The 21,977-nt window shown below is 41.8% G+C and overlaps 1 protein-coding gene across 1 annotated transcript in view; it reads right to left on the reverse strand.

Moving 5' to 3' along the window:
• Positions 1 to 534: 534 nt before the first annotated feature.
• MNAT1 (MNAT1 component of CDK activating kinase) overlaps positions 535 to 21,977 on the reverse strand; it is a 317,645-nt gene continuing 296,202 nt past the window's right edge. Inside the window, exon 8 of the mRNA XM_029597428.1 lies at positions 535 to 727. Coding sequence (XP_029453288.1) covers positions 535 to 727 — 193 coding nt within the window. The remainder of the gene's footprint in view (positions 728 to 21,977) is intronic.

Below are 21,977 nucleotides of genomic sequence, written 5' to 3' on the forward strand. Positions count from 1 at the left end.
TTGCTGGGGGGTAAGCAGTCGGGCGGTACGCTGAATATGGTCGATAAGATAGTCTTTGGAAGTAGGCCCTTCCTGTATGCTGGATAGTACTTCTTCGACACTGACTGTTCTGCTGGGTTGCCAGTGACAGCACTGCAATGTTCTGCTCCTTCAGCCACGCCACCATCTCTCAGAGCTTGTCCCCAAATAGGTTGTCCAGGGGATAAGGGAGGTCTGCCCAACTTCTCGTGAACGTCTTCACAAACGGCACTAGCCCTAAGCCACGCCATCCGACAGGCGGCAATGCCTCCTGCATTGGTACAAGCTGATGTCTCAAAGGCCCTCGTAGATTGTACATAACAAGTGACTTAGACCTTCTTCCAGGTCATGGAACTGTTGCGGCAGGGCCTCTTGCTATGGGGCGGTGGTGACAAAGGGCTTGAGGAACTGCAGGCACTCATAGAAGTATTGGGTAATATAAAACTGATGCTGATGGATCTTGGCATTCAGCATCCCCACCTGGAAAATCATGTCTTCAGAAGTCATCCAAGTATTTTAAGTCATGCCCTGGAGGGGATACTGGAATGGAGGCTTGACTTTTTTGCTCTTTTCATAGCCGATTCTACCACGGATGCATGTGGTAACTGTACTGTGCGTGTAGAATGGAGACTGCCTCATCCGTAACTTGAGGTCCATTTCTGAGAAGTTGCCAGCCCCAAGAACAGAGACTCCCAAGCCTTTGTCATGACTGCATCCAGAACAACATGTGAAGGCAAGGTTATTAGTTGGCTGGTATTTCAAATATCTTCAGGATCCCTAAGACTTCTGCACATGGGGCTGATACATTTTCATATTTCGATGTTCAAATTGCATCCACCTTCTCCACAACTTGGAACATGACAGGTCTTCTGGAGGGGAGGTCTGCTCTGGCTGCCCTTCTGGAGGGGCTGATGGTACCTTGAAGAACCCAGGGACGTGAGTGGAAAGAGTGTGTGCCCTGGAGCTGGACTGCTAGATCTGCAGTCCAGGCTGACGTCTTCCTGCAGAGGCGAAGTAGTCTAAACTTGAGGGGAGTCCTCCCTTAGAAGAGGGCGAGGACATGGCACTCTGCCTTAGTTCCTCCACTGAGAAGATGAACTGGGAAAGGATCTTTGAATCTGGGACAATACCTGAGAGGCTAACATCCCTTGCTCCTGCATAGGTGACGAGTCCCTCCCCCAGAGGGCTTCCTAGGGGGCACTGCTGCCAGAAGGATGTCTATATCAGGACCCCCGGTGGTTGCATTCATGCCTGTTCTGCCCTCGCTCACCCTCTCTACCTCTGTGGTGACTCCCTTCGGGTCTGACGGTCAGATGCTGCTTGCGGCCCTTCTCCTTGCCGTCTTCTTCCCAGAGTCCCCGGCTGGCCTGATGCTGCGGATCCGCCATGTTCCCGACGACGTAGGGCGCGCGTGCTCCAGAAGTTTGTACAGCAAGGACATGAACCTTGAAGGCGTCCCCCGTAATGACATCATCGCTTCCCAACTTAAAAGGTCTTTGCTTGCACTTACGAATCGCATTAGCAAGGAGGAGGATTTCTCTCCGCTGCTCTACCCTCCACAAACTTACCAAGGGGTACCCGCTCCTCGGGGGCCCTGCTCTTTCTTCTTGATTTCAGATTGCTAGACGGAATCCGGTACTCGCTCCTCGAGGGCCTATGTTCCTGAATGCTCAGAAGACTCCATATTGCCTGGAAAATCACAGACGTGAACACTGAGTTCTATTACAGATAGGAATCGGTACTCGTTCCTCGAGGGCCCATGTTCCTAATCTTCTGAAGACTCTCTTCTGTCTAAGACATTATCGCAGGAACGGAGATTGTGAGTTGCTATTGCAGATTACAGATAGGAACCGGTACTAGCTCCACAAGGGCCTATGTTCCTAAAACCCTTCAAAGACCTCTCTTCTATCTCAGAAGCTATTGCATACCTATATCTTGTGAATTACTATTCATATTGCAGATAGGAACAGGTACTTGCTCCACGAGGGCCCATGTTCCTAAAACCCTCCAAGACTCTCTTCTATTTCAGAAGCCATCGCATACACAGATATTGTGAGTTCTTATTCCAGATTGCATATAGGAACCAGTACTACGCCTAGAGGCTCCTGTTCCTGAACATACTGAAGACTATGTTTCATAGAAGCCAGTTACAGATATATACAATTGTGAGTTACCATCGCTCTCTCAAGAGCTGTCCCTGGAACCAGGTACTCACTCCTCGAGGCCCTAAACTTTCCAGCTACTGAGCCTTCTTAATGATCTATGTGAGTGTATCATCTACTACTGGTTATGTATCCAGCATACCCTGTCTACTCACTATCTATAGTTTCTTCTCTACACAGCTCAGCAAAACCCAGAGACTGCAGTTCCAGTATCTGAGGGACTTCAAGCCCTGCCGGGCACATCAGCTCACTACTGCCACCTCTGGTGTTTCTACTACCTGTCTAATAAGACTATCTGTGTCTGTCTCCATACTCCAGCCTAGCCAGTGGTCCCCTCTCAGGGATATCCTTCTGAGGGGGCTGTCATCTGCCATCGGCCCAGGGATTCAACCAACTTATATTAAGTGTTCTTTCTCACACTACAAGAGCAGTAATCATAACAGACTGCCACTCTGTGGGGACCAAACCCACAACTGATTGGCCCTCTTTGGGGAGCATCTATATACAGATTGCTAATTCCTCAAAGGGATTCACAACGGACTGCTAACCCGCCTACAGAGTACAAGCAGACGGTAACTCCGCCTACAGAGTTACAACGACTGCTAACTCCGCCTACAGAGTCAAAACGAGACTGCTAACTCCGCCCCTCTGGAGGAGCAGTTCCTTAACAGAATCCGTAACAGGTTGCTATCTCCTCCTCTCTGGGGGAGCAAACCATAACAGATTGCTAACTCCTCCTTCCAGAGCCAAGATTAACAGAATCCGTCCCGGTGCCAGACCTTCACACGTTCTGTCAAAGCAGATGGTTTGTGACGCTCCTGCAGGTGCGGTGCTGATCTTTTGGTGCCTGGAGACCGAAGAAAGGTCCGAAGGTAGACTTGGTCTGAGGAGTGAGAGGAGCTCCTGAACTCCATGACCAACACCTGCTCCTCATCGTAGAATAACAGATTTAAGTCAGGGAGGATGGCCCCTTGTCGCGCTGCTTACAGAGCCGAATCCTTGGAGGATCATGGGTCCTGGTGATGTGCGGGTGTGCTTTGTGTTGAGCTGCATTGTGCCTACGTCAACGTTCTAGCTGAATCGAGTCTGTTGGCTTACTATGCTGATGCTCTGAGCATCGAGTGCAGATTCGTCCTTTGCACGACGTGGTCCTTGATGCGCAATGGTGCTTGGTGCTGGATGATACATTGGGGTGTGTGTGATGCATCGAGCAAGTGTGTCAGTGGTTCTACACCACATGATGCAGGGTGCCATGGCTGATGCATTGTTGCATCTCCCGATGCTTTCTTCACCGATTGTGGGCGCTGAGGATCAGGGTTTTTGCTCCCTGGGCCTTGCTGCTGTCCCAGGGGTCCCAAGGAGGAGGCTTTTTCAACTTCTTGGGGCAGTCCAGCCGGGGCCCCATGGAGAAATGGGCTAACAGATGGTCAGAGCTGGGGGCATAGGACCCTGAGTTGTCCTCTCTGAGCCTGGAGATCTTGGCGGTTGTAAATAATACTCTATGCTTAGGGCCAGGGACACAAGAACACTTAGACTCAAGTAGGTGCATTGTTGTTGAGCCCAGGGGACACGTGGCCGCATGGTCGTAGTCCGGCCCGAGGCACAAATAGCAGTAATTGTGCCCATCCATTGCAGTCATTATTTTGCCACACTGGCAAAATTTGACTCTCGGCGGCTGCGGCGGCATGATCACAAATCCAAACTTTCACTTCTTGAAAAAGAAGAGCAGAAAAACAACAATCTTTGAGGAGAGAGCAAGCTCCGCATGCAGCGTGGAAGACGACTGACAGAGAAGAAGATGGGGCTGCCGATGGTTTAGACTTCTTTGACCCAAGCAGCTACTTCATCTTGTCGAGTCAAGGCCAACATCCCTTTGGGATCATCTTGGTGCATAAGCAGCAATCCGATGTCATGCAATGACCCCAGGCAGAGGACATATTTCATGTGGATCTGTGATGGACATGGTCCTCGGGCACTGGGAGCATCACCAAAAATGGGACGTCGCCATGACAGACAAAAGGGGTGCAAACTGATGGCAATAACAGAGGGGCATCATCCAGTGAGCACAGATATACCGCCACCATGGGGAATCGACCGCGAAAGGAAACTTACTCAAATCGCTGAAAACCTTGACTAGGAGGCGCTACAGGAGGGCACGAGAGAGACCCTGCCTCAGAACAGTAAGAAAAAAATGCAAAAAAACACAAGAAAAACCAAAAGTTTCCACAAGGACAAAAATAGCCAAAGTAGGCTCACTCACACCCAAAGCTTCAGCTTCGTGGAAAAAGAGAGACTAGAGAGTGACCTTGCGTGGACACATTTGTATAGGGTTTGTTGGGCATGCTCAATGTGCATAGTCAAAGTTCTAGAAACTTTGACATGTTTTCCACATCGAGGCTCCATCTGATGTCACCCATGTGTGAGGATTACATCCTTGCTTGTCCTCTGAGAAACATGCTTTATTTTCCTTTGCTCAGACATGCTTGATACATTTGGTTTTGGACTGTAATACAAGAAGGATGTTCCTTAGCAGTTTCTAGATTCCTGAAGCAGAGAATGAGTTTTCACTCTTGAAATGCCACAGCGTCTAATCATCCAAAGTCATTCATTGACACTGGACTGTGTTAAAGAACATCCTGAAACGCTAAGCTAAATTTGACCACCTTCATACATCAGTGCCTGCTAAGATAAGTGATATATTCAATACATTGAGCATTGAGAATTACAAATATATTTATGTGCATATCAACAATTTAAAAAAAAAAATATCATCTTGAGCATTAAGATACTCTATGACCTATGATTATACTCCAAGTTGCCTGTTTCGACATGAATCATCCAAACAATAGATGCAGTCCAGCAGCGGTTTTTCATAATACAGAGAATAACTATGACTAGGGGAGGTAACATCTCCTTAGCATTGAGACGTGGAGAACAATTTTATATATTTTATATTTGTAATATTTATTTTTTGTAACAGAGTTTCTTTTAGAATAATAATGATTTTTGAATAGCAATTAATCTGAAACATCAACTATATATATTTTTTTTGCAGGGGAAATATTTTCTAGTCATTCAAAATCCCATGAGAAAACAATCATCTGTAAAGGTGAAGACCAAAACTGTGAAGGATTTCAAAGGGGCGTGGGATAAATACTGTGTATCCATAAAGTCTAGAGGATGTGACTGAAGAGAAGAGGCATGGGGGTGGCTTGTGGGAATGAGGCTACTACCTGGAGATGAATATCCTTATTCAATAAACATACACACAGTTAATGCGACTCCAACATTGCTCTATGCTTCAACGGCAAGAGGAAATGTGGAAAAAAGGATTTGCAATCCACATAAAAGCAGGGGAGTAGCTTGCTTGTTACGGCAGTTACTACCCCAAAACCAAAAATGCCTGATACTTCACTTTCAATGCATATCCAGCATAGCTCTCTGCTTCACAACGGCAGAGAAATGAAGAAAAGATATTTTATATTCAGACATCTTCCAACAAGGACTGAATTATATAGTCTGGGTAAAACAAATAAGCATGGGTGTAGCTTGCTTATTACGGGCAGTTACTACCCCAAATCAAGCCTTTTACTTCACTTAGAATACATATCCAAGCGCAGCTCACTGCTTCAACGGCAGGGGAATGAAGAAAGAGGATTTATATTCAAACAACCAACAAGGACTGAATTGCACAGGCTGGGGTAAACAAACGTGGGAGTAGCTTGCTTATTACGGCGGTTACTATCCCAAACCAACTGGCTGGAAATAGAACCAAAAAAATTATTTAAAGGGACAAGAGTAACAGAAATGTATGAAAAAAAAAGTATAAAACCTTGCTGGGCAGACTGGATGGCCCATTTGGTCTTCTTCTGCCGTTTTCTGCCGTTTTCTATGTATGTTTCTATGTAAGTTGGAGCACATTGCCAATACAATTGAAGTCTGGGATATTTATTTGTTTTGCCAACATATGGCTCATCGATATTCCGCTCAACTTGCAATTCAATCGATTTTCTGCTTTAGTTTGATAAACAATAACAATTTCTGTGTGAGAATCCTTTATAAAAACAATAATTCTCATATACTATAGTTTTAAAAACTACAGTTTGTTCTTTACCTATCTTTATGTGACAGGAGCACTCATCAATTTATAGGCATTCTTAAATAAAAATGTATCAGCTTTTAGGACACCAGCCACAGTGTGTTCGATCCTGAGTGCACCGGTATTTGTACAAAACCAGACAGAATAATAAAAACAATTCTTGTATAATTATTCTAAAATATTTTTTCATAATTGGATAAGGTTTTCTGTTTACATAAAAAATTGTTATGTGATGATAGTACTTGTTAATTTAAAACTGGAACACTCAGAAATGTTTTCATTAAGATTTTGTTCTATTTCATTAGTATGACGTCATTTACGTTGTGGTGTAGTCAGAACGGTGCTTGATATATATAGTATACCGGCACACACACAAAAACTGGTCAAATTCCGTGGCATTCAGCCTTACAGTAATTTTCCTGTAGAAATCACTCGGGAGAGGAAGGATCTTCTCAGGTCAGTGCGGTTGGGATAGTTTCTTTTTTAAAATATTCACGTTAAAACAGTTTTCTTTAATACTTGCTGAATGTATATTTAAAGTAGATGTAAAAGTCTTTATTGAGATATGTTTTAATTTTGCTTTTCAGGTTGATTTGTATGACTTAAAAATGTTTTCTCTACTGCTAAATTATGTAAGTTAAGGATATGTTCAAAGTTTTATAACTTACTTAAATTTGTATAAGCCTCAGGATAGTATCTTTTAAAATTATTTTTAATAAATAAAATTATTTTTTTTATTTTCTTGTACTAATGATCCAAATGCCCTAGGCCTATACTATCTCCTTCTCCTGATGAAACCCTATTTTTAGGGTGAAACAGATGCATGATCATTGCCCAGTAGCCCGATTGAGGCGCCGAAGCAGGGCATCTAGCGAAGAGCTTTTCATTTGCAAAACTGAGCAGCCTACTGTTTGAAGACCAACCTCTCCTACTGAATTGTATGTGCAAACATTGATACACTATGAATAAACTTCTCTAAGACTATATGGATCATTTTGATGGAGATATTATGTTTTTAGAATACTTGTGAATGGATTGATTGTTCTCTTTCAATTTCCTGTTTCATTTATATATTATTTAACAAATTAGTATATAAGTGATACTTTTGAATTGTTTTTTAAAAACAAAAAAAATTTGAAAAATAAAAACTTTTCTATATTTATAATTTGATAGTGTAAGTTCACTGATTGGTTATAGACACTAAGGGCCACATTTTCAAAGGGTTACACGTGCTGGGCCTATTTTCAAAAGGCCCGGCGACGTGCATAAAGCCCCGGGACGCATGTAAGTCCCGGGGCTTTACTAAAGGGGGGAGAAGGGGCGGGCAGTCCGGGGCAGGGCTAGGGTCAGAGGCTCCAGGCACAGTGGCCATTTGCCGCTGTGCCAGGGATTGCGTGCCGGTAGTTGGCTGAAGTAAGTTTGCAACAGAAGAATGAAAAAAGGAAAAGATAGGGGGGGAAGGGCGGGGTGGGGAACGAGGGAAGGCAGCGCAGCTCGGAGCGGGCTCAGCACGCGCAAGGTGCACAATTGTGCACCCCCTTGTGCACGCCGACCCCCAATTTTACAACATGCGCGCGCATGTTAAAAAAAATCGGGCGTACCTTTTAAAATCTACCCCTAAGGATATAGTTTAACATGTGTTCATTGTTTCTGGTGTGTGTTGTATAATATATATATATGGATTCAATTGTGTTGTAGTTGTAGTGTATTTATTTATTTTATTTATTTAAAATAATTTATTATTCGCACCCTGCAATGGTGAGGCAGATTAACAACAATACATTCATAATCAATAAAAACACATTTAAAACAAAAAATAACATACAAGATATACATAAATGAGAGAAAAGACTAGTGTGAGGCAGTGAAATCAGAACATACCTAGAATAAAGGACCTAAAATAAGGAGAGGAAGAAAGGTTGTCAAGGTTTGCATAGGTCTTATACTAGATTTTAACCTAGTTATTACTATATCAGGACTGCTCATTTATTTTATTGTGTATATTATATGAATAAAGAATATGTTATAATAACAAATTTCAGAAAGTACTTTTTTATCCTTTTGGAAATTTTTCTTATTACAATAGAGCACTTTACATATTACATATAGGGGTAGATTTTAAAAAGATACGAGCGCAGTCCATGTGTGCATGCTACCTGGACAAGCGATTCCATAACATGCGCGCATGTTATAAAATCGGCGGCAGTGCACACAAGGGGGGGGGGGGGTGTCTATTTTCTCTACATTCGCACGGCGACACATTGGGGCCTTCCCCAGTTCCCTCCCAGTCCGCTCCAATTTAGGAGCCTCGGAAGGAACTTTCCTACCCTCTACCTTAACCTCCCTTCCCCTCTCCTCCCCCACCCTCTAAAAAGCATTTTTAAATTTGTTTACCTTTTTTTCTCCAAGTTACTTCAGAGCCCAACCTGAAATAATTTGCGTGTGCCGGCAGCTGGCCGGTACACGAGGCTCCAGGACAGCGAGGAATGGCGCTGTCCCGGCCCTTACACGCATGGCTGGGCCAGTTTGAAAAATTGGCCCTGTGTGCGTAAGGCCCGGGATTTACGCATGCCAGGGTTTTAAAATCCGGCCTCCATTGCCCAATTTCTATATATTTTCCTGTATATATATTTTTTTTCTTTGTATCCTTCATTGGTTTGTTTTTCAAGTAACTTCTCAGTTAGTCAGCTAAATGCTTTTGAATATGAACCTCGGTCAAGGTCTGCCAGCCACAAAAAAGACAGTGTAGTTTTCTATTCCTCCACTGAGGAGAACAGATTACAGTGGTTCTCTATAAGGTCAATAGTTTTGAGCTGTATGGCCACAATCATATTATGGCTTGTTCTTAATTTCCATTTATGGAGAAGGTGTATGCATTGGCCTGAAGGTGATCTAAAGGATTTGATTGCACTTCAGAGTTTTCTAGGAACATCAAAGCCAGAAAATGTGATGTCCGAGTCTTGAACGAGGTGTGCATTTGAGATGTTCCTACTGTTCTGTTTATTAGTGTTTTTCTGAATGAGATTCTAAGAAAGTGGCAGCACGTTGCCAGATTGTCACAAAGTGATTGTCCATTCTTGTCCTTTGAGCCGAACATCAGTCTGGGTTACCTTTCTTTCATCAGCTTGAGTGAAGTGTGCTCAGTCGTTTAGGGGTGCTATAAGGAAAGCATCTTATATCAATGAATATTCCTTGAATTCTTCTCTGGCTTTATCATTTTCTGAATGGTTTCATTATGTGTAATGGCTGTTAGTTATCCATATGTATAGCCAGGTCAACATAACTCACCTTGAGCTACCAATGAAAAGGTGTGCACTAAATACACAATAAAATATACAAACAAGACATATTTAACCATCACCTTCCTAACTACTGGGACAGGTTCAGGTAGATTCAAAGTCACTAAATAATTGGCAAACCAGCTCTCTCTTGCTCTCTCATCTGGGCACCCAACATAAAAAGGCAGTATAATAAGAAATGTTCCAAGGATGTTCACATTCTTTATACAAGATATTCCACAATCTAAGTATATAATTTTTTTTTTTTGGCACTGTGACACTCGAGCGGTCAAGGACTTTGATACAGCCAGAGGAATCACACTCAGACTCTGCTGTACCTTCAGTGTATTTATTTACAGTGCCACAGAAACACAAGATCAGAATGACAAAAACAAATGCCAACACTTAAGACTCTTCTCTAGTCTCTGCAACTCAAAGTAATTAGGCATGTCCCAGAAGTCTGCCCACCTTCACGGTATCTCTTATTCACTTCCCAGAAGTCTGCCTACCCTCTCCCAGAGAGGTCTGGAGCTCCCACTCTCAGAGAGGACCTGGAGCTCATCCATTCCCTGCTAGCTCAACAACTTATCCTCCCCGGTACTGGGCACACCCCTCCAAGCACTTCCCGCCTGGCAGGGTCCCACCCATAGACATTCTCCCTCAAGGGGATTTAAAGGGAACCAGGCTCCTAGCCCGGTCCTGCACATGCTGACAAGGGGACACTAGGGACACTGCCTCACAGGCAATACAATCAAAGCTTAAGCAGTATATCAGCATCCTGATGCAAAATAATACATCTTAATTTGCATTCCATTTTTGTTTGCATTTTTAGGTGCTTGTTTATGAAGTAAAAAAGACTTTCTAATGAAGAGATTGTATACGACTGTCTGTGACCTTATTTTCAATAGACAAATCAGCCAATAGGGCATCCTGAAATTGTAGATGTTAATTTGAATTTGAAAGGTTTAAAACCTTTTGGTGGTGGATTGTTTCCTTGTCTTTTTTGTTTTATTTTTCCTGCTCCCCTTAGTGGTCTATACACAGGTCAACAGCTTTAATTGTATTTTTTGCTTTTTGGCAATTTTTGGTGATATTGTATCTGGTTCTAATTCAAGTTTTCTTGAATTAATGTAATTGGAAATTATAAAAAATAAAGTAAAAAAAAAATATTAAACTTTTGGTGACACTGTATTCCTCTTCCTAGGCATCCCTGGTTTTTTTTGGACCAGGACCCTGCCACCAGCATTAGTGTGCACTACACAGGTTTAATGTACTGTTCTTGAGCTTGTTAAACCATGTTTCTGAATATGGAAATGAATCAGACCATAGTTTCTGGAATAGAAGCTGTATATGTTGGATGCATGATTAGTGGATAAACAAATGCCGCTCCCACATATGTGCATCAGAAAACCTTTAAACAAACACAAAAAGCTCCAATTAGGATAGAGAAAGATATCAGTGAATGGCAAGAAATAAACAGCTGAGTTGAATAAGTTTATGTTTTTTCCCTAGATCTTTTATTACTACACAGCAAAATTATCCTTAAAAGAATAGCAGCCTAATAGTTAGAGCAGTAGGTTGGGACCCAAGCAAACAAGTTCAAATCCTGCTTCTTCCACCAATGCTCCTTGTGAACTTGGGCAAGTCACTTAACCCCTGAGTGCCTTAGGTACAGACTTTATGCCCTCTGGGCCAAAGCACTACAGGCTGTACCTGACTGCAACTTATCTTGAGATGGGGTTTGATAAGGTAAGTAAATCTACAATCCAAATACTGTATTTACAGCAGAAACAGAAGGTGATTTACAAATATTATTGTACAGAGTTGCTACTGAACGTGGTTGTAACTCAAAATGTCTAATAAAAATACATCGAAAGAGCCATTCCACTGGCAGTACTATGTGTCGATATGCAGAGAACCTAGCTTCAATTCCTAGGTCACTGCGGCTGGGGATGCTGCAGAAGAAATGTTGGAGAGGAAGTCTCAGCCATCATTCAAAGATGACATCTATTGATCAATCTTAGGGTGCACATATACCAGATTCTGGAGGAACTATGGACTGTGACCCCTAGCCAAAGACCATCGCTACAACGATGGCAAGGTGGGGAGCCCAGGTAGTGCTCATCGCACTGCAGCCCAAGAAAGGCCGATTCTGAATTAGGTGGAAGCCCCAAAGAATAGGAGAAAAATGCTGGGCCCAAAATAAATAGAAATACAGAGAAAAGAAATAAAACAAGTACAACACTTCAAGAGGAAATATTTTTCATCAGAGGGGGCAAAGTGAGCTAGACATTGAAAGAACAACATAGTCCAAGGACGTTTTTCAGCTGGGAATTATACGGAAGAACAGAAATCTCATTTTAAGGGCATGAAAGCAATTGTGTTGAAATGTTATATCTAGTCCATTTTACTATATGGATTAGAAAGTTGAATTAGCAAAACTATGCAAAGTAGATTAAAAGCAGTAGAAATGTGATATACTAGGAGGATCCTGATATCTTAGACACAAAAAATTACAAACAGGAACTACTAAAAAGGACAATAATTCAGAGGTCTTCTATAAAAGTAACAGACAACTTCAGCTTTAAGGACATGAGAAAGATTTAAAATCTTGCACTAACAGGCAAGATTAAATAAGAACGATCAGAGGGTAGCAAAGGCTCAAATACTGTATATGAACATCATGATGGAAAATTGAAATAGCATAAACCAGCTACCGGAGACAAGAGTGAGTGGAAGGCCATGATTGCCAACATCTGTAACAGGCAAGGCACGAAGCAAACACAAAGGAAGCAAATAAAGCAAAGTTGCTTACCTGCAATAGGTGTTTCCGAGGACATCATTTTACTAGACACACAAGTGGGTCTTGTGATATTGATACATGCCAATTGGATGGAATTTTCCAGAGTTTTCTGGAAAGGGTAAAAGTCTTTCCTGTACATACATGGTAGTTAAGAACATAAAAACATAAGAAATTGCATACTGGGTCAGACCAAGGGTCCATCAAGCCCAGCATCCTGTTTCCAAACAGTGGCCAATCCAGGCTACAAGTACCTAGCAAGTACCCAAACACTAAGTAGATCCCATGCTACTGATGCCAGTAATAGCAGTGACTATTCCCCTAAGTCAACTTGATTAATAGCAGTTAATGGACTTCTCCAAGAATTTATCCAAACCTTTTTTAAACCCAGCTACACTAACTGCACTAACTACATCCTCTGGCAACCAACTTCAGAGCTTAATTGTGCATTGAGTGAAAAAGAATTTTTATCCAATTAGTTTAAAATGTGCTACATGCTAACTTCATAGAGTGCCCCTTAGTTCTTCTATTATCCGAAATTCACATTTACCTGTTCTAGACCTCTCATGATTTTAAACACCTCTATCATATCCCCCCCTCAGCTGTCTCTTCTCTAAGCTGAACAGCCCTAACCTTTTTAACCTTTCCTCATAGGGGAGCTGTTCCATCCCCTTTATCATTTCGGTCGCCCTTCTCTGTACCTTCTCCATCGCAACTATATCTTTTTTGAGATGCGACAACCAGAATTGTACACAGTACTCAAGGTGTGGTCTCATCATGGAGCGATACAGAAGCATTATGAAATTTTCCATTTTATTCACCATTCCCTTCTTAATAATTCCTAATACTCCATTTGCCTTTTTTGACTGCTGCAGCACACTGAGCTGATGATTGAAATGTATTATCAACTATGACGCCTAGATCTTTTTCCTGGGTGGTAGCTTCTAATATGAAACCTAATTTCATTTAACTACAGCATGGGTTATTTTCCTCAAAATGCATCACTTTGCACTTGTCCACATTAAATTTCATCTGCCATTTGGATGACCAATCTTCAAGTCTCACAAGGTCCTCCTGCAATTTATCACAATCTATTTATGATTTAACGACTCGAATAATTTTGTATCATCTGCAAATTAGATTATCTCACTCGTATTCCTTTCCAAATCATTTATAAATATACTGAATAGCACCGGTAAAAGTACAGATCCCAGAGGCACTCTACTGTTCACCCTTTTCCACTGAGAAAATTGACCATTTAATCCGACTCTCTGTTTCCTGTCTTTTAAGCAGTTTGTAATCCACGAAAGGATACCACCTCCTATCCCATGACTTTTTAGTTTTCTTACAAGCCTCTCATGAGGGACTTTGTCAAAGGTCTTCTGAAAATCCAAATATACTATATCTACCGGTTCACCTTTATCCACATGTTATTAACTCTTTCAAAAAAAAAAAAAAAATGAACCAGATTTATGAGGCAAGGCTTCATTTGGGTAAATCAATGCAGACTGTGTTCCATTAAAGCAAATCTTTAACTATAGACCAGTGAGCCTGAATTCAGTGCTGGGAAAAATAGTGGAAACTATTCTAAAGATCAAAATCATAGCGCATATAGAAAGACATGGTTTAATGGAACACAGTCAACATGGATTTACCAAAGGGAAGTCTTGCCTAACAAATCTACTTCATTTTTTGACGGGGTTAATAAACATGTGGATAAAGGTGAACCGGTAGATGTAGCGTATTTGGATTTTCAGAAGGTGTTTGACAAAGTTCCTCATGAGAGGCTTCTAAGAAAACTAAAAAGTCATGGGATAGGAGGTGTTGTCCTTTCGTGGATTACAAACTGGTTAAAATACAGGAAACAGAAAGTAGGAATAAATGGTCAATTTTCTCAGTGGAAAAGGGTGAACAGTAGAGTGCCTCAGGGATCGGTGCTTTTCACTATATATATAATATATATATATATATATTATATATATAATGAAAAATCATATATATGATCTGGAAAGGACTACGACGAGTGAGGTTATCAAATTTGTGGACGACACAAAATTATTCAGAGTAGTTAAATCACAAGTGGATTGTGATACACTACAGGAGGACCTTGCAAGACTGGAAGATTGGGCATCCAAATGGCAGATGAAATTTGAAGTGGACAAGTGCAAGGAGTTGCATATAGGGAAAAATAACCCTTGCTGTAATTACACGATGTTAGGTTCCATATTAGGAGGTACCACCCAGGAAAAAGATCTAGGCATCAAAATGGACAAAATCATCGGCTCAGTGAGCTGCAACAGTCAAAAAAGCAAACAGAATGTTAGGAATTATTCGGAAGGAAATGGTTAATAAAATGGAAAATGTCATAATGCCTCTTTATCATTCCATGGTGAGACCGCATCTTGAAATCTGTGTTCAATGCTGGTTGCCTCATCTCAAAAAAGATATAGTTGCGATGGAGAAGATATTGAGAAGGGCAACCAAAATGATTAAGGGGATGGAATAGCTCCCCTATGAGGAAAGGCTGAAGGTTAGGGCTGTTCAACTTGGAGAAGAGACAGCTGAGGGGGGATATGATAGAGGTCTTTAAGATCATGAGATGTCTTGAACGAGTAGATGTGAATCAGTTATTTACACTTTTGGATAATAGAAGGACTAGAGGGCATTCCATGAAGTTAGCAAGTAGCACATTTAAGACTAATCGGAGAAAATTCTTTTGTACTCAATGCACAATTAAGCTATGTAATTTGTTGCCAGAGGATGTTGTTAGTGCAATTAGTGTAGCTGTGTTCATAAAAGGTTTGGATAAGTTCTTGGAGGAGAAGTCCATTAACTGCTATTAATTAAGTTTACTTAGGGAATAGCCACTGCTATTAATTGCATCAGTAGCATGGGATCTTCTTAGTGTTTTGGGTAATTGCCAGGTTCTTGTGGCCTGGTTTGGCCTCTGTTGGAAACAGGATGCTGGGCTTGATGGACCCTTGGTCTGACCCAGCATGGCAATTTCTTATGTTCTTTCTATATGCTCTGTGATTTTGATTTTTAGAATCGTTTCCACTATTTTTCCCACCATTGAATTCAGGCTCACTATAGTTTCCTGGATCGCCCCTGGAACCCTTTTTAAATATTGGGATTACAGTGGCCACCCTCCAGGTTTCATGCACAATTGATGAGTTTAATGATTGGTTACAAATTTAAACTAATAGATCTGAAATTTCATTTATTAGTTCCTTCAGAACTCTGGGGTGCAATGACCCTACAACTCCCTTCAGTTTCATTTATGCAGAGAAGTTCATTTATGCAGAGAAGTGCATCAACTCAGTTTTGAAACAAGTCCCAAACCCCCCAACCCACCCTCAACCCCCATATTCTGTAAGATAAAATAAAAAATTACATGAATCTCCATTCCATCCCATCTGACTCTGCAGAATCTTTTTCAGACAGCCATGATATATAAGGATTCCACATTTTGTTGAACCTTGGCAACGTATCATTCTTATAAGCACTAAGTTTCCCCATATAATAAACTCTCCTGACACGAAAACACACTAAAGATAAGAGGGCAAAATCAGTTTCTTCCACCAATAAGCCAGCTCACAGTGGGAGGCAACAGATATTTGCAAAAACAGAGCTTGTGCCAATATTAGGAACTGGAACTCTCAGCAAAAGAAATTTAGAGTCTTGTTTTTTTTAATTGTAGCCTCAAAGATTTATCATCAATAACGGGATATAATTTGTGCAATCATTAAGGAGTGAGACACCATCTAAAAAGCACTTTATATCCATTTCCTATCAAAAGCAAAGAAACAAAACCCACCTGCCCGTGATCAAAATACTATCCTAAGATGTCTCATCTATAACCTCCCCAAATTGTTCTCCCATGCTAACACATTCCACATTTAATCTAGCATATATTTTTTTTAATGATCCCACTCATTTTGTCAGCTTTATCACAGAAACTTTCAAAGACAGTCCCTGCTTATTAGGTAATTCAACTGGATCTCCTCCTGGCAAAATAAATAATCCACTTGGGGATAAGGAAACCAATCCATCACATTGCTTTCTGGTTTAATATTCATTTTTTATTATATTTTCTAGTAAACAATATTTTCTCTGATGATAAGCAGGTCACAGAGTGCTATACAGAGTTTTACTACAAATCTTGAAGCATTCATTTCTTAGAGTAGAATTTATTCACCCGACTGTACTCAGAATAAAGAACTTCCATTTGCTTAGCTTCAGTCATTTTTTTTTTATCAATTAAACAAATGATTAGGTATTACATATAAATGTAGCAATTGCTTCAGTGATTCAAGGTAGCTAGATGCACTTTTTTAGTTTCTAAATTAGCACAACAAACCATTGACTAAATGTCATCACAGATTTCTTTATTCAGATAAATTGCAAGCTATCTACTCCTAGACAGCTAAGAGAAACTTCAGACCATCTTAATTAAGAATTAAACTCTAGCAAACAGCAATTGAAAGAACTGGATAGGTTCTCTTTGTTGAGAAAGCAACGTCCATGGCCACCTGTGTGCAAGCCTGGAAGGCTCAATGGCTTGGTGCGGAAATCTCAGGACAGCATCCGCAGGCTGGTCACAGGAGACAGGACAGAGAACGAGCAGCTCTGGTATAGAAATCGCAAAATCTCTGCTCTGTCAAAGCTGGCCCTCTATTAGTAATGGTGGCTGTTCTGGATACTGGTGTGCTCCTGGATTCTCTCTCTACTCTGGCTTATCTAGTAGCCAAATTGCAATAATCAATGCATATGGGATAAGGTGTCTGCCCTTTGATTAGCAGACACTCTTTCTTTTTTTTTTAATAAAAATACAGTTCAGCTTTGTATAGAGATGTCTGCGTGTTTGGGGAATGTTTAATGATAAGCAGCGTCCAAATAAATGTCCAGACTCTGTTTCAGGCAAAGCCAAAAAAGAAGACAGTCTGGTGGCATAGCCATATAAAGTTTTGTGACATAGGCTGCTTCTACAACTTCTATATTTCTCGATCTTAAAGCACAGAGTAGAATATCCATAATGCTTTGCTGCCCTTTCTTCCATCTTATTTGGTTCAGAGAGAACAGGCTCCTTTAATATATGCACAGAAAATTGAGACCTGAATTGTCCATACAGTTGAGAAAACAAGAACCCCAAAAGGCGGGAACATTTTTTGTTGGAAAAAAATCACTTTTTTTTGTGTTTTCTATGAATAATATAAACTGGATTGATGTCCATTTATCTGTGGATACAATAACTCTACAAAAAAGGGATGCAAATTCACCAAATTTGGCTTGCAAGAAGAAAATGTGAATATAATAAGAACATAAGATTAGCCATATTAGGTCAGACCAAAGGTCCATCACTGTTGGAAACTATCCTGTTTCCAACAGTGGCCAATCTAGGCCACAAGCATCTGGAAGGACTCCAAAAACATCAATAGGATCCATGCTGCTTATCCCAAGGATAAGCAGTGGATTTCCCCAAGTCCACCTTAATAATGGTTTATGAATTTTTCTTCTAGAAACTTGCCCAAATCTTATTTTTTTTTTAAAGTAGTTACACTACACTAACAGCTATTTCCACATTCTCCAACAATGAATTCCAGAGTTTAATGTGCTGAAGAAAAAGCAAAATTGCTTACCTTGTAAATAGGTGTTATCCCAGGACAGCAGGATGTAGTCCTCACATATGGGTGACATTGATGGAGCCCTATTGCGGAAAACTTTGTCAAGTTTCTAGAAACGTTTGACTGGCACTCTGAGCCCACTGAGCATGCTCAGCATGCCATGATATTCTCAGCCACAGGGGTCTCCCTTCAGTCTCGTATGTAGCAGTAAGCTTTAGCAAAAAATAAAATAATAAAACGTATCGGACCCAACTCCGCGGGGTGGCGGGTGGGTTTCGTGAAGACTACATCCTGCTGTCCTGGGATAACACCTATTACAAGGTAAGCAATTTTGCTTTATCCCAGGACAAGCAGGAAGCTAGTCCTCACATATGGGTGATTAGCAAGCTAGAGGCTGAGTCATTTAGGATTGAGGCAACAGTGAAGTATTGTTGGTGAAAATGAGGCAGCCGAAGATCACAGTCAGTTGGATGTAGAAGGATTAAACTGGAAACAAGTTCTTTAAAACAGATTGTCCGTAGGCTGAATACTGTCGCCCTTGTTTGTCCAAAACAGTAATGAGCGGCAAAGGTGTGAAGAGAACTCCAAGTCGTTGCTTTACATATGTCAAGAATTGGCACTGAACAATAGTGTGCTACTGAGGTTGACATTGCTCTTATTGAATGCGCCTTTACTCGTCCTTGGAGAGGAAGGCCTGCTTTTTCATAGCAAAACTGTATGCAATCTGCTAGCCAATTGGAAAGAGTATGTTTACCCACTGCTTTTCCCGATTTGTTTGGATCATAAGATACAAAGAGTTGAGTGGATTTCCTGTGGACTGCAGTGTGGTCTAAGTAAAATGCTAGTGCACGCTTACAGTCCAAGGTATGTAAGGCCCGCTCTCCTTAGTGAGAATGAGGTCTTGGAAAGAATGTGGGTAAAACTATGGATTGATTCAAGTGGAATTTCGTAACTACCTTGGGGAGGAATTTTGGATGTGTATGGAGAACCACTCTGTCATGTAGGAATTTTGTATAGGGTAAATACGTGACAAGTGCTTGTAACTCACTAACCCTTCTAGCCGATGTAATGGCTATGAGGAAGATAGTCTTCCAAGTGAGAAATTTAAGATCACAGGAACTCATGGGTTCAAAAGGAGAACGCACGAGTCTTGTTAGGACCAGATTCAGGTCCCATTCTGTGACAGGTGGCCGAATGGGTGGTTTCAGGTGAATTAAACCTCTCATAAATCTACTAATAAAAGGATGTATGGATATTGGTGCATCTCCCATCTTGTTATGGTAAGCTGAGATTGCACTTAAATGTACTCTTACAGATGATGTCTGGAGACCAGAATCTGAAAGATGGCATAAGTAGTCTAGTAGAGAAGTTGTGGGGCAGGAGAAAAGGTCAATACTTTTTTGCATGCACCTTTCCATTTTGAAGAATAATTCTTTTGTGTTGAAGGTTTACATGAAGCTATAAGCACTTGAGATACATTGGTTGAAAGATTGAGTGGTTATAAAATCAAGCTTTCAACATTCATGCTGTCAGGGATAGGGATTGAAGGATGGGATGGCGCAACCGACCCTGATCCTGAGATATGAGAGTGGGAGCTACACCCAGGCGAATTGGATCTCTGATTGAGAGGTCTAGAAGCATGGGAAACCATACTTATCGAGGCCAATACGGGGCTATGAGTATCATGGACCCCTTGTCCTGTTGTAGCTTCACTAGAGTTTTGGTTATAAGCAGTATCGGAGGTTACCCGTATAGAAGGCCTGAGTTCCAAGGGCGAGCAAAGGCGTCCTTGGCTGGCTGGTGTTTCTGTCTGTGCAGAGCGCAGAACTTGTCCACTTTGTGATTCAGGTGTGATGCAAAGAGGTCTATTGTTGGTTGCCCCCAACGTTGAAATATCCTGGTCGCTACTAAGGGATCCAGGGACCACTCATGTGGTTGGAACTGACGACTGAGTCGATCTGCCACTACGTTGTGAATGCCTGCCAGATAAGTGGCCCGGAGAAACATTGAGTGTGTCAGGGCCCAGCCCCAAATCTGTGCGGCTTCTTGACAAAGGAGATACGAGCCTGTACCTCCATGTTTGTTCAGGTACCACATGGCTATTGTATTGTCCGTTTGAATGAGAACAGTCTTGTGTGAAAGGCAGTCATTGAACACATGCAGAGCATAACGTATAGCTCGAAGTTCCAAGAAATTGATTTGAAACATTGCTTCGAGTTTTGTCCAAGTACCTTGGGTTTGGAGATTGTCTATGTGAGCTCCCCAACCTAAGGTGGATGCATCTGTAGTTAAAATTATCTGAGGGACTGGTTGTTGGAAGGGCAGGCCCTTGCACAAGTTGTCCTTGTGCGCCCACCAAAGTAGAGATGAACGCAGCTGGTGGGTTACTTGAATTGGAGAGGACAGTGGTTGAATGGCATGGATCCATTATGATCTTAAAGTCCATTGGGTTATTCTCATGGCTAACCTTGCCATAGGAGTGACATGAACTGTGGAGGCCATGTGACCTAGTAAGGTCAGAAACTGATGAGCTGTTGCTTGTTTCTTTGAGTGTAGTGAGTTTGCCAATAAGGCAAGTGTCTCTGCCCGATCGTCGGGTAGAAAGGCTTTTTGAGAGGATGGTGTTCAATTCTGCTCCGATGAATTGAAGCAGGTGAGACGGAATGAGATGGGACTTTTGATAATTGATGAGAAATCCCATAGAGTGAAGTAGAGCAATTGTTCGATTGAGAGAAGTTATTGCTCCTTGTTGAGATTGACTCCTGATTAGCCAGTCCAGATAAGGGAAGACGTGGACACTTTCCTTGTCTAAGTGTGCTGCTATTACTGCCAGGCATTTGGTGAAAACTCTGGGAGCTGAAGCGAGTCCGAAATGGTAGTACTCTGTACTGGAAATGCTGATGACCCACCAGGAAGCGCAGATATTTGCGATGAGGAGGGAATATTGGAATGTGAGCATAAGCATCTTGTAGATCCAGAGAACAAAGCCAATCTCCTGCTTGAAGAAGTGGAAGCATGGTGCCTAGAGAAACCATCCTGAACTTTTCTTTCTTCAGAAATTTGTTGAGATTTCTGAGGTCTAGGATGGGACGTAGGCTTCCGGTTTTCTTTGGAATGAGGAAATACCAGGAATAGAATCCTCTGCCCTGCTTAGTCCGGGGCACCAGTTCTACAGCTCTGGCTCTCAGAAGGGTGGATAATTCTGCTTGTAGATGAATATATGATTTTCTCTTAATGGAAGAGGTTTTGGAGGAGAATCTCTTGGAATTGAGACAAAATTGAGTTGGTAACCTCGAGATATTACTGAGAGTACCCATTGGCCTGTTATTTGTATCCAATGGTTGTAAAAGGAGAGGAAACTCGGCCTCCTACTGGTAGCTCCGGTTGTGAGTTGTGGAGATGGTTTTGGTCTCTGGTGATGGCCTCAAAAGCCTGCAGTCGGTCCTGTCTGTGGTGGAGGTTGAGGCCTAGCAGCTCTAGGTTGCCTGGGCTGAGATATTTGCTGCGGACGTGAAGATCTGCCCCCTTGATGCTGGAGGGTAGTAACGCCTCTGCCTGTAGAAAGGCCTTTGAGATTCCTTCTTAGGAGGGAGGCGAGATGAAGATGCAGCAGAGTCCTGCGGAACTGATGACAGTTGACGCAGGGTTTCTGTGTGTTCCTTAACTGGGCTACAGCATCCTGCACCTTAGAGCCAAAGAGGTTGTCTCTTACGCATGGCAAATCAACCAATTTTTCTTGGACCTCAGGCCTGAGGTCCGAGGCCTTAAGCCATGCCCAGCGACGTGCACTTATGCTGGAGGCCGCTACTCTGGAAGCAGTTTCGAAATTGTCATAAGTGGCTCGGACTTCGTGCTTGCCAGCTTCAAGACCTTTATGTATTATTATTTGAGCTACTTCTTGATACTGCTGTGGCAATGAGTTTGAGAGATCTTGCATCTGTTTCCACAGGTTTCTCTGGTATTGTGTCATATATAACTGATATGATGCATTCCTTG

The sequence above is a fragment of the Rhinatrema bivittatum genome, chromosome 4, assembly GCF_901001135.1.
Source record: "Rhinatrema bivittatum chromosome 4, aRhiBiv1.1, whole genome shotgun sequence".
NCBI classification, from domain to species: Eukaryota; Metazoa; Chordata; class Amphibia; order Gymnophiona; family Rhinatrematidae; genus Rhinatrema; species Rhinatrema bivittatum.